General features: G+C 35.7%; 1 protein-coding gene across 1 annotated transcript in view; it reads left to right on the top strand.

Annotated features, from left to right (window-relative positions):
* The window catches only part of LOC126471436 (exostosin-2), a 107,984-nt gene that overhangs the window by 74,900 nt on the left and 18,530 nt on the right, over positions 1-14,554 (top strand). Inside the window, exons 8-9 of the mRNA XM_050099597.1 lie at positions 8,464-8,607; positions 10,861-10,989. Coding sequence (XP_049955554.1) covers positions 8,464-8,607; positions 10,861-10,989 — 273 coding nt within the window. The remainder of the gene's footprint in view (positions 1-8,463; positions 8,608-10,860; positions 10,990-14,554) is intronic.

Here is a 14,554-nt window from a genome sequence, read left to right as displayed (position 1 = left end):
TTCATATACTTTAAGTATAACAAATATGAACATCCTACCAAAGCAAATATATAATCTGCAAAAAAAAAACCTGATATCTTTTAAATGCAAAATTTGATGTGCAGCCATTGGAAGGTAATAGATCTGATGTTGACATCAAAGCAAACAAATTAATACAAACACTGGAGACAGTACAAGATGAGCTGATCCTAAAATTCCGAAGGGACGACGACTCCATCGAGCTCCACCGTGTCATCTGACATGGAACAAGATAGGTGAGAAGATAATACCAGAGGTCAATAGGGGAAATATAATGAGAAAGAAGACTGAATTTGTGCCGGAGAATCAAACAACAATATTAATAAACGTTACTCCAATGAAGAGTACAATAGTGGGAGGCATGCACCAAAGGGCAAATAACCAGCTGTCTGAAGCTCGCCATGCAAACGTGCAACAAAAAGCTATCACCTTTCACTGTATTGTCTGTCTTGAGTAGATGTCAGTGCAGTATTCATTAGTTATTCTGCCACAGCACCACAAGAGCACAAGGTATTTGTGTGTAACACAGAGTTTTGGAATATTGAGAGAAAGCCACTACTGAACCGGCTTCATGATAAGATAAGTATCACATGTTGCACTGCCTATGCAAGTGGTTTATTAATAATAGTAGCTGCCAACACAAGGGCAAAATTAGAAGGAATCAGTTAGCAAGTTGTCAAGATAATAGGTGATTTTGGTGCTAACCAGCAAAGAGAACCCAAGCATGTAAATACCTGGGTATAAACATTGGTGAGAAACAGAACTTCTGTGATTATTGTCTGATAGTGCTGTAGGCAACATATGACAGACCATGATGGGACTTCTTTGATAATGCAATTGGCTACAGTGTATCAAGTTACAGTGTAACACAAGACGAGCATGCTAATAGGCACACTCTCAAACCAGCCTATTTAACTGACAAAAAATGTGAAAGAAGTCACACATAACAATAATTAGATGGATCAAGGCAAAATGTCCAACCATTACATCCCTCTAGCAGCAGTGAAGACATGACTTACTGGGAGGATAGACATACCCCTCCAAGTTTTTACAACCTTATGAAGGAAAAGAAGAGTAAAGGTGCTGTGACAGAACAATCTTTGTGATTCTTGAACTATTTGTCATTTTTTGTAGTGCCAAGAGCTAATGATCCTGAACTGTCAAACTTGTTTACAAGGTGGATTTTGCACGTAGGTGAGAGATCCTGGTTTTAACTTGACAAGCAGCTGTACACAAGAGAGACTGCTATTGTATGCAAGGATTGGTCAATGAAAACCATATCTGACAGTCAGTAATGTGCCTTGTTTCTCACTATGGTTTTCTGTTTTGTTTATAAGCAGTATACTATATATTAATGAAATTCTGAATTCATTCCAAAATTTGAGTAGAACAGTGTTCCATCATCCATTTTTTCTAATGTACTGTGATCATTTCTGCAGTCAAATTTTTGAGGTAGGAAGATGAGCTGGTGCTGGAAGTTTCATTTAGCACTCAGGCCCATGACTTGTGTAATTTCAATCCTCCTCCTTTTCTGTTAAAGTTGTTTTTGTGCTTTTAAATTTCTGTGGCATCTCTGTATATCCTTGCATACTAAAGAATGGACCTTGACAAACTTTTACTATCAGAGAAACAAATTTGGTGGTTCTGTGGTCTTGGTCCCAGTGCACAATCTGTTGCTTCTGATTATCGGATGTAGTGTTACTATGCTGAAACCTGTTTGGGGTTTTTAACTAACTAGAGGCCCGCACCTACTTGTCATCACTGATTTCATCGCAATATGTGATATATACAGGGCTTGGCCAGAAATGAAAGTGACAGATGTGGTAGCTCCAGATGGCCAAGTGTTTTTTAAAAAAAATAGCATTTTTGGCATAGGTTGGGTGTGGCATCAGCCTTATACGTTAGTGTGGTTTTCATGCAGTGGCTGGTGTAGCAGGAAGAGTATAGATTGCTAATCTGAGGGTTGTGGTGTCAAATCCCTATGTGGAAGCTCTCTCTTTTATTTTATTTCCCATTTTGACTTTTTACATTACTTGCACTGGGAAGAACCCTTCTGGAAAACTATTACCAATAGTCTAAATATGGTTACAAGAGCATACTGGTTCTTTTGGATCAAGTAGTCAAAAGATGGTGGAGTAGTATGTGTAAAAATCTGGGGAACTTACGACGACCTTATTCAAAAATTATTTGACTGATATGACGAAGCCATACATGCAGGAGAATAGATTTCTTCTATTAATTGACTTGTGGGGAAGACAAGCAAATTCACAATTATACAATGAGATTTTTCTAGATTAAGAAAGAGTGCCATCATGCAGTATTAAAGTGGCTCCCCCAAATGCACAGTGCTAGTGCAAACCTGCAATGTCTATTTTTATCACCAGGCAAAGAATTTGATGAAACAGCTTCAGAATTACTAGTATCTCATCGAGAGAGAAAATAAACTACATTCTGAGAAAACTGTATCAAAATACATTCCACTGTACATCACCAGCTATCCTCAACAATAGTTTGCAAAATGATGTATTATGTGTGGTTTGCTGCCAAACTGTGTGATGAGAGTCAACCTTTTATGAATGTAAACGAAGTTTGTTTTTGTGTAGAAACATTGAAACAATCCTGTAATTGTAAAAATACATCATTTATTATTTTTGCAAGATGCTGAGAAAATTGCTGGTTTTCCTGTTTTTACAATGAATATCACCCCAGCAAACGTAAATCATCAACTGTAAAATAACGAAGTATGTAATTTTATATACCAAGTTCTCATGTATACCTGTCTGGAAATTTGTTTCCAATCCCAAATTTTTCTTTGCCATTTCTTTTGATGCCTTTTATAAAAATATTAAACACTATTTTGGTTTACTTGCAATGTAAATAATGTAAAAACTGAAAGTAAAAAAAGTTTCTGGACTGGAATCCAACCCAGTAACCCTCACATTACCATTCTATACTCTTTCTGCTGTGCCAGTCGCTGCCTGGGGAACTGTGCAAACATAAATCGCTGATGCCTCACCAGTGCCATGCCATCTAAGCATTTGGCCATCAGGAGCTCTTACTTCTCTGCCACTTTCATTTCTGTTCAAGCTCTTCATATACTTTAAATTTGGATGGAATCAGTGATGACGAGTAGGTGCGGTCGCAAAGTTGAAAAATAAGACACACCACCACTGATTTGAGATTGACTTGTTAGCACATTTATTGTTGTCCACACATACACACACACATCTTGGCAGTGATCAGCTTCTCCTATCAATACATTTCATTATTTACAAATGAGAGGTTAGAACATCGTCACTTCACAATCATTGTCACTGGCGACTTATGTAGTAAACTGTTCCATAACTAATTCAGCACTAATGTTTGTATACACATTAGCCTTCGACAGACCATAGATCGTAAGTGTAAGAAATAACCAAAAGACTCTATAAAGTTGTTTACTAAGATTTATTCTGATGCTCACTTTGATAAAGAAATGTTGATCTAGTGATTACCAGGCACGACTTCTACATTGAGGTGTTAATCAAGTGAATTGTATAATGAGTTTTGTTACCAAATACACATTCCATCATAGAGATGTTACTCAAATAATAGCTAAGTGCAGACTTCAGTATGTAGCTGTTATTGTGGTGAAAGCTAGCCACAGATTCGATAGCTAATACCAGACTGATTGTGGCATTGTCAGCTGGTCCTACAGTCAGTCATATGGATAATTAAATAAATTGGTTATTACTTTTTACTTTATTATAGTGCAAGGTTCAAATTTGTTAATGTTATCACTCTATTGAATCCATACTTATTTTGTGTCACTATATGCTAGATATGTATGAAAGTATTAAAGTTCAAAGTACTATCTGAGTAACACACTGTATATTTATGCAGTGGTTTACCGAATTTCATGTAAAATTCTCAGGTTCTTAATTTTCCTGATTTATTTAAATCCTTAATTAGTGGCTTATTTGAATAACGGAATGCACTGTCTGATTTAGAAAAATTAGGGCAACAAAAGTATAACTTGAAATTTGGGAACTACACACACTTAAAAGTTCAAATAATGAAAGTAATTTTACATGGGTCAAAACTTTTAGTGCAAATAATTTATTAGTTAACAAGTTTCTAGGAAAAATAAACTGGTTGCAGGAAAGAGTTAAATTAAGGCTATCCAATGAGCTAAACCTTTTTTTAATAAACATTTATTAGTTCACCACATTAATTGGTGTGGGAACAACTTTAATTACAAATTTATCTTAAAGGAAAACGTTTTATGGAAAATTAACTTTGTCATTGGGATTATCAGCACACAAATAATCTAGTAAACTACAAATTCAGAATGTCAAAATTCCTATCTAAGCTGTAATTTTAATAAAATACAGCTTAGATAGGAATTTTGACATTTTAAATAAACTAGGTACATCTACTATCAGTCTAGTAATCAAAAGAAAAAAACTAGTTATCTAAAAGAGTAGAACAGTATTACATAGAGTAACTCCATCTTGCTACATTTCATAGTCTTGCGCAGATAACAGTTGCGTTTGCATTTTTTGAACTGGGTGTTAATGCTTCCTTTTGTAGTTCCTGTGTACACCTGATCACATATGCAAGGGGTTTTGTATACTCCTGCTGTGGAAAATGGTGAGAGTAGGTACTTTCCAGTGTTCAAATATTCACAAACTTTTTTAAAGTTTAAACACTGTGCTAATGCAATCTATGTGTTTTTATGAATGCGAGGAGACCTTTCCCTGTAGCTTGTTCTGTTTTGCTAGAAGATCCTGATATTTTAATATGTAGTGCCCTATTAATCTCCCCTTTCTCAGGGTAGCTATTTCTTCTAAATATAATTGTTAAATGATCTAGCCCTTCTTCCATGTACTGTGACTCACCGATTCTTTTACCCTTGTTCACCTACACTTTAATCACCTTCAGCCAAGGCAATTTGCTGTATGTGTTTATGGAAAAGAGTGGTGGATTCAAAATACCTGTGAGACTTCCGATGAGTGGAAGGATGTTTTAATAAGCTTTATGCACCCACATAGCCCAGCAAACTCATTTTATTGTCCATCAATGGGTGAAGAGTCCTGGATTCTGTGACAACACATTATTACAGTTATAATTCAAGTAGCATGAAGGAAACTTAAGCTTATGACCCCTAAAAGATACATCTTATAGCTTAGTTCTCTGACACTAAGAGAAATGTATCATTAGGCTTGGGATCTTGTGTAAAGAAACACTTATCAGGCTTGGAACTTGTGGTAAAGAAACCCACCAGTGACTGCTGTTACACAGCTATCAAATGTGGCACCTATGGTGATGGGGACGCTGGTTTCCTTACTTTAAGAGAGACCAGCAGTGGTTAAGCCACCTTGAACCATAGCAACACATTTACAGAGTTTTTCATTAGTTCATATAAACCTCAAATGATGCAAACACAAAATGTCCTGTACTTTAAACTGGAATTAAACTAGCATGTCAATAGCATTGCATAATAAGAAGACATACTCCAAATTTTTTATAACGTGAATCCTTTCCAAAAAAAAAAAAAAAAAAAAAGAGTCAGGTAGGTCGCTATGAATTTCCCCAGAACTTATGTAGTGTGACATTGATGTAACACTTAAGGCAGTTTGAACGACGTGTGTTGTGGCTGTTATGCAGAAATTTTGCTATCATAATGTGTAGTGCCTTGGTAATGCACAGTTAAATTTTGAAATTTATAACCAGTTTTGTTCTGTAGTTACCATAGCAGTAAGACAGGCTGAAATATGTCATGATGAGTCGTGACGAAAGACATCCCTTCTTTTGAAGTTGTTTTGAGTTTGTTCTGACTCAATCTCATTTCCTAGTCATCAGGACTTTGGTATTACCTTCCCTAGAGAGTGTTAAACAAATATAAGATGTAATAAAAGATGTCAGATGTAAGTACCTGCAGAGTATGGGTGTATTTTAAATGAGCCTCCACCTCTTCATTTTTAGGACCTTATATGCATGCATTGCAAAACCAAATTTATTTTTTTAGATGGCTTAGAATGGTCTTTCCGATAAAATGGTTTAAATGAGTTTGCAGAAGATTCTTTTATGTAAAAGTTGGCTAAAAATAGCCATTTTTGGCGTTTTTACAAAAATTGTCAACATTGCCCTCTTTTTGTAATCTATTGGAAACCAGTAGGAGAATTAAATTCTATATTCTGAAGCATTGTACTGGTAAATTGTTATGTGCATAATTTCGGGTTTATCCTGCTATCATTTCTGGAGATATAAGCAAGTAAACTTCACATTCTTTCAAGCACACATTTTTCAGCCAACTTTGTTTCAAATTATCCATATGAAAATTACTCAAGAAATCTTTTTTTATTATTTCACTTAAGAGAGTGTAAAACGTTACGCAAGATGATTAGTTATGTTTCTTTCAAGAAAATGTTTCCATAGATAGTGTTAACAAATTACTATGCAGCTGGAAGTATGATATTGGTCAAAGTAAAATTTTGTTTATATTCATTTGGGACATGTGCGAATGTCCACACAGAATTTCAGAAAAAATCTGTGATAGTCATGTGGGAACCTCTAGACCACTTGGCTTGCAATGACCCTGGTTTAAAATAGTTAAAAAGCCACTTAACTGAATAGGTTGTGATATATCTGGAGCACAATTAATATGATTCCTGCTGCACTGATTTACTGATATTTAGTTGTATTATAAAGGTACCACATACTGATTTCAGTGTAAACTTACATGTCATTGAATGTCATTGAATACATTAAAGACACACAAATGCTTTTTTTTATCTAGTACACTAGACACTCATTGCCTTTTTAAGTGCTTTATTACCTTCTGAAATTCTCCTTAATGGCTGTAAATTTATTTGCTAAAACTTTTTGCAAGTCCCTTGTCTATATATGAGTGTCCCAGAATTTGAACCATGTGTTTACAGAAATCATGCAGAGATGTCTTGAGTTTATTGGATGAAATTGCTGGTGTTTAGAATTCCAACATGTCAAAACTAGGAATAGGAATTTAATTTGTGAAAACTGTTTTTAGATTGGTTACATGTTTAATTTGGCAAGGATGAGAGGTGTATTGCTTGTGACCTTGCTGAAGGAACCACCATGTCATTTTAAGAGAAATATGATTAGGGTGTTAGAAGCTGCTTCCATTTGAGAGTAAATTCAGTGATTTTTCACTGATCTACTTCATTCATCAGAAAAATATGTAAAATGTGACTTTATGGTGCAGTCCCAAGGCAATAATCACAAAGGTCAGTGTTTGTTTGCTGAATTTTTCTGTTGATTAATATTATTTCCACTTTTACCTGTATTTCAGGTACATTAAAATCCCAATGCACTCTGTTACCATTTCACATAAAATAGTAGGTCACTCCATCACTGGGGCAGAGTGTTGATTCACAGATCAGAGGAAGACGAGAGTGCTCGTTACAATAGCTCCATCGCTCATAAAGCTCTCTGGTGACGAAGTTAACCTTTGATTTTATGACTTGATTTGTTGAATTCTCAAAGCCCTATACCAACAATTCCACATGAAAATTGGTAATGGTTGGGTAAGACAGTATCTGTCTCTGTTGTGTCACTTATTGGAAAAGTTTCTTGATGTCTTCTGGGGAAATGCACTGCCTCTGTTGGGTAAATGTGGCACCATGTTTGTTGATGACAGCTGGTAATCATGTGAATAAACCTAAGTGAAATAATGTTAGACAAACTGATAGTTTGGAATGTGTGCATGGTAAGCAAAACAGAGTCTGATATTCACATTTTCTCACAAATAAGTGCTGCAACAAGGAGCTGACAATAATTTTACTTTTGTGTCTGGGCAGTACTGAAAAAAGGTTGTTACTTATCGAGCATCACAATCCTAAGTTAATGCTTCTAAATGTACCTAGCTGTGAACTATATTAACATGTATGTAATCACTGATTTGACAAACAGAAGGGAGCCTTGTGTAAAAGAATGAATTACTATTGGTTGATGTGCTTGCCTTCCTTTTCACTTTCACTAGCTGACTGTGATACACTTTTAGATCGTGCTCTGTGTTAATGTTTGTGGTGTTGAGTCATCTAATGCAACAGCATACACATCTTGCCGTGACTGATCATTCTATACACACAAAACCCTGCCAGCAGGTGAATTTGATCTCATTGATCTTCAAAGTTTTGCTCAATTCAGACCTCTCGTCATCACTTGTTGTGAAGTGTCTGCAAACTATAATGTCACATAATCACAACTGTTTCCTGTTGCATGGCGCCTGGAATTTATATGGTCTCTAGTTCAATTCTTGCCATTTCTGCAAATGTTTCTATGCATTTTTTTATAGTCTTAGACACAAATGTCAGATTTATGTAGGCTTTTGTATGTCTTTGCTGTAACAGTGATGTACATCAAATCTTTACATATACTGTGTAATTTTGTGGAAAAAAATGGGATTGATTTTACTCATCACAGGTGTGGCGAGAATTTCCAGACCGTATTGTTGGGTTTCCTTCACGAACCCATGTTTGGGACAATGTGACACAACACTGGAAATATGAATCAGAGTGGACCAATCATATATCTATGGTTCTGACTGGTGCTGCATTCCACCACAAGGTGAGAAAAAACATTTAAAAAGAACCAATATAGTGGCTATGCCAACCCTGTTTCTTATTTTTCTTTTGTGAAAAGAATTAATTATTGTTGGGAACTGTTTATACAAAAAAGATATAATCTAATTATTATTTCCTGTGATAATTAAAATTGTTGCAAAATATATTGTAAGTAAAAGTTATATTGGGGTAAATTAGTTATTGCTGAAATCTAGGTATTTTGTAGACAACATAGAAATTTTAGATTCTTTTTTAAATATATACATTCTCTTCTATGAAGGTGAGGTAAAAGCAAAGTAACATATTTAAGGAATAGAAACTGGAGGAATGGAAATTCAGATATCTGTCAAGTAAATTTTTTGATTTTGCAAGTTGTTCTGTAATTCTTGAAAAGAATAACTACACTAATATTAGTTTTAATTTCTACTCAACATTTTTTTTCTTTTTCAAGGTTTTGCTGTTTCCTTGTGATCAATAATTACGTAATATTGCAAATCTTCATGATTCCAATTTACTTCATATTTTTTGTGAGTTTGGGAGAAGGTAGTCTTATTTATCAGGCGAATGAACATTCACTATTTGTTAAGCTTCATGGTAGTAACCTACATATACATAGCAAGCTATTGTTCAGTGCATAGATGAAGGCTGGCCAATGACTTCTCTATGATTATAGCTCTGGACATTCTATTGAAATGCTGTGTGTTACAGGGAGTGGGAATCTTGCCTTGGCCACTTTGCTTGCAAGCATGGCAAAACCCTGCTGCACTCAAATTCTAGTATGCTTGCCCAGATGATGCAAGACTCTCTCTTAATCTATATTTCCCTAGCTTCTTGTGGGAACAATTTGGGTGTCAGTAACACATCCCCTCTCCTCCTTCCCCCTCAAAAAAATTCCTGTTAATTTGGGTGAGCTATTGGATAGCAAAAATGCCCCTCAACAAAGAGAACATGCCAAATCAACAAAGAGAACCTAAGAGGATGGTCCTCTTCATTAGGCATCATCAACATTAAAAATTACTTCCCATAATATAATGCACCCAAATGATTCAAGTGCACCATTAAACAAGGATAAGTTGTATTTGAAAGTTATTACATACAGAAAGGGTTTAAAGGTTAAGTTGGGTTCTTAAAATCTATTAAGTAACTATATAACAGAAATTTTTTAGTAGAAATAACATGATAACCGCACACTGCCAGCCTCCTGAAATCAGAACAACTAATGAAAATGCTGGAAGAAATCTTTGATATATTGAGTGTTATTTCACAAATTAGATGGCTAGAAATCTGAGATTCCTTAGCAAATGAGTGTTGATATGAGAAAAGTATGGGTGTTGGTATGAGAAGAGTATTATGTGCATAACTATTGGATAGTATCACAGTTTTTTTATTGTTGCAACTAGTGCCAGCTTCAAAGTTAATTGGTTGTTATGAGTGATATGTCATTAGGAAAAGAAAATAAAACAAGACATGGCAAATTATAAAAGTAATTTGACTGTATCTATGAACCATAGCATGAGTTAGAGATTGTCACAATGTAACTTCACGGCTATCATTTGTTCTGTAGTTTTTGGTGTATTTTTGTATAATAATATAAAGGGTGCACAAATGAAAATGAGACAGATGGAAAAAAAGGACATAAACTGTTTATTATTTTAAAAGTAACCTCCTTAACTGTTAATACACTTATCCCACAGTAAGACAAGACAGTCGATGATTTCATTGAAAAATGAAAAATGTTTGTAGTTGCCTAGGGAATCATCATTGTACCCAGGCATGCACCTCTTCGTCCAAAGCAAACTGATAGCCACAAATGTCGTTCTTCAGGGCACCAAAAATATGGAAATCACATGGGGAGAGATTGCGAGTGTATGAAGGATTTGTAAGGACCTCCCAGTGAGACTTCTGCATCATAGTCAAAATGGCATTATTCTGTTGCAGGGTAATGCTTGCCTACATGTTGCCAAGGTTGTTTTGAGTATGCTGCAGAAGTTTCACTGGGAAGCCCTTACACATCCTCCACACAGTCCTGATCTCTCTCCATGTGATTTCAAATTTTTTTGAGTCCTGAAGAAAGACATTCATGCCCATTGATTTGCTTCAGATGAAGAGGTGCACATCTGGATGCAATCCTGGTTCTGTAGGCAACTGCAAGCATTTTTCCATGAAGGCACTAACAGTTATGGAAATTATGCCCCTTATACATAATATAAATGCGACATTGGTCCATGACACTAACACTGACTGTTCTTTCCAACAGTACTGGAGTTACCTGTATACCACTGCAATGCCAGGTCATATTAAGGAATGGGTGGACGAACACATGAACTGTGAAGATATAGCGATGAACTTCCTTGTTGCAAATATCACCAGCAAGGCTCCAATAAAGGTACAGTTAGCTGCTTTCTTCTTTTAAGATACACAGAACAATCACAGCAAAAGAATCAGCATGACTTGTGTTGTTATTTTAAAATTCAAACTTGTTCATGATTACTTGCAGTATATTCCCTTTGTACTACATCTACATTTACATGCCTACTCTGAAAATCACATTTAAGTGCCTGGCAGAGGATTCCTCAACCCACCTTCACAATAATTCTCTTTTATTCCACTCTCCAACAGCATGTGAAAAAAAAATGAACACCTATATGTTTCTCCATAAGATCTAATTTCCCTTATTTTATTGTGATGATCATACCTCCCTGTGTAAGCTGGCATCAACAAAATATTTTTGCATTTGCATTTGGAGGAGGAAGTTGGTGATTGAAATTTCGTAAGAAGATCCAGCTGCAAAAAGAAATGGCATTGTTTTTATGATGTCCACCTCAAATCCTGTATCATGTCCATGACACTCTCTCCCTTATTTCTTGATAGCAAAAAAGTCTGCCCTTGTTTTAACTTTCTCAGTGTAATCCTATCTTGCAGCTGTACTCCAAAAGAGGACACACAAGGATAGTGTAAGCAGTCCCATAATATTTTTTATGTTTTCTTTCCAATTTAAGTTGTTCGTAATTGTTATTTGTAGCTATTTATTTGAATTTATGGCTTTTAGATTTGGCTGATTTAGGGTGTAATCGTAGCTTGAAGGGATTCCTTTGAGCACTTACGTGCATGACCTTGCACTTCTCATTATTTAGGGTCAATTGCCAATTTTTGCACCATGCAGATACCTTATCTAAATCGTTTTGCAATTGGTTTTGATCTTCTGATGACTTTACTAGATGATAAACGATAGCATCATCTGCAAAAGACCTAAGACAGCTGCTTGGATTGTCTCCTAAATCATTTGTATAGATAAGGAGCAGCAGAGGCCCTATAACACTACCTTGGGGAGTGCCAGAAATCACTTCCATTTTACTCAGAGACTTTCCGTCAATTACTACAAACTGTGACCTCTCTGACAGGAAATCAAGAATCCAGACACATAACTGAGTTGATTACAAGCTACTTATGAGCTGCAGTGTCAAAAGACTCCTGGAAATCTAGAAATACAGAATCAATTTGAAATTCCTTGTCAATAGCCTTCAACACTTTGTGTAAGTAAAGAGTTTGTTGTTTTTCTCAAGAATGATGTTTTCTAAATACGTGTTGACTGTATGTCAATAGACCATTCTCATCGAGATAATTCATAATGTTTGAAGACAATATATGTTCCACAATCCTGCTGCATATCAATGTTAATAATATGGGCTTGTAATTTAGTGGATTACTCCTATTGCCTTTCATGAATGTTGGTGTGACCTGTGCAACTCTCCAGTCTTTGGGTACAGGTCTTTCGTCGATCGAGCTGTTGTATATGATTGTTAATTACAGAGCTACTGCATCAGTATACTCCGAAAGGAACCTAATTTGTATACAGTCCGGACCAGGAGACTTGCTTTTATTAAGTGGTTTAAGTTGCTTAACTACTCTGAGGATATCTACTTCTAAGTTACCCACGTTGGCAGCTGTTCTTGATTTGAATTGTGAAATATGTACTTCATCTTCTTTGGTAAAGTAATTTCGGATGGCTGTGTTTAGTAACTTTGCTTTAGCAGCATCGTCATTGCATTCCATTGCTTGTGTCTTGCTGCTAGCATACTTTACATATGACCTGAATCTCTTTGGATTTTTTGCCAAGTTTTGAGACGAAGTTTTTCTGTAGAAACTACTATGAGCATGTCGCATTGAAATCCACACTAAATTTTGAGCTTCTGTTAAAGATAGCCAATCCTGGGAATTTTTCATTCTTTTAAATTTGGCACGCTTTTTTCATTTTTTCTGCAGCACTGTTCTGACTTGTTTTGTTTACCACGGGGGATCAGATCAATTGTTTGTTAATTTATTTGGTACAAATCTTTCAGTTGCTGTCCATACTATTTTTTTGAATTCAAGCCTCATCTGGTCTACACTTACATTGTTAATTTGGAAGATTGTCTTTCAGGAATGCATCAACTGAATTTTTATCTGTGTTTTTGAATAGATATATTTTTTGTGGATTTGGGAGTCATGGTACTCAGTCTTGCTATGACAACCCTGTGTTCACTAATCCGTGTATCTGGTTTGAAACTCATTACTAGCTCAGGATTATTTGTTGTTAAGAGGGCTAGTGTGTTGTCACAACCGTTTACTATTCAAATGGGCTCATGAACTAATTGCTCAAAATAATTTCCAGAGAATGTGTTTAGTACAATTACTGATGATCTTTTATGCATACCTCCTGGTTTAAACATGTATTTCTGCCAACATATTGAGGGTAAAATTGAAGTCACCGCCAACTACAATTGTATGTTGTCAAGAATAACCTCTAACCATACTAAGTCACAGGAACTATCTACTTCAGTTTTTCTGCAAGATAAATTACTACTAACAGCAACAAACACGCCAACACTAAACTCATTGATGCTTCATTGTAGGATGCTTGCTGAGTACCAATAATGGAATCTTGGAAAAACTGATACTTGTGTTTAGGATTAATGTTATGCCTTGAAACAAGGTATCACAGAACTTTCATGAAGGAGGAGGATAATATTTTGGTGAGGTGTCTTTCCGTTTGTACTCCTCAACAGTGTCCTGTGTGGGGTCTGGCTTTGGCAGCACATGTAGTGATTCGTGTCATGTTTCTGCTTTTGTTCTACAGACATGGCATATCTCCAAGATTCCCAATGTAGCTGATACTAGTAAAGCAATGTCAAGGCAGATGCTAAGTACAGGACACTTCGAGTCATTTCCAGCTATCAGAGTATGATAGATATGGTAATGCAAAGCCATTTGTTAGAGAAAAAGAATTATGACTGTGGACTTCCACAAGTGTGGATGCGGTGCACGTTAGTGGGAGTGTATGCTTCAACAAATGACACTGATAGCAAAACCAAAGATGGATTTGCTGATGAATTGACAATTGTCCTGGAAAAGATAATGCCTCAAAAGGGAATAATCAGTATGGGAGATTTTAATGCAAGAATAGGTACAGAGGTAGATGATGAGATAGTAGGAACATGTGGAGAAAATGTCATAAATGAAAATGGCAAAAGATTGGCAAACACATGCGCTGCATTGAATTTGAAAATTTTAAATGGTTTCTTTCATATAAGTGGATACATAAATACACATGACAGTCATTCAAGAGATTTGAGAACAGTTGTTGTTTGTATAACACAAAACAAAAATTCTACACTTAGTGTGAATGATGTAAGGGTACACAGAGGCCTAGAATATGGCTCCGACCATTTCCTGCTTAGAGCAAAGATTGTCATGCCACCATGAAGGAAAAGGGTTCCTCAGGAAGGTAGTGCTCATATTAAAATCCTGGATGCTGTCAAATATAATATAATATAAATAGTCTCAGAGTTGAGACTAAAATTTCTTAATAAACTGAGACTAGCTAGTAAGCTGCTTAGTTTTTATGAATGCATAAATTCTGTAGAGAAATACCAACAAATCAAAAGATGGATTCACAAGGTAGCGTATGAAGT

Source organism: Schistocerca serialis, chromosome 3 (genome assembly GCF_023864345.2).
Source record: "Schistocerca serialis cubense isolate TAMUIC-IGC-003099 chromosome 3, iqSchSeri2.2, whole genome shotgun sequence".
In the NCBI taxonomy this organism is placed as follows: domain Eukaryota; kingdom Metazoa; phylum Arthropoda; class Insecta; order Orthoptera; family Acrididae; genus Schistocerca; species Schistocerca serialis.
Note: the sequence above shows the minus strand (reverse complement) of the source record. Positions and strands in the feature narration are given on the sequence as shown.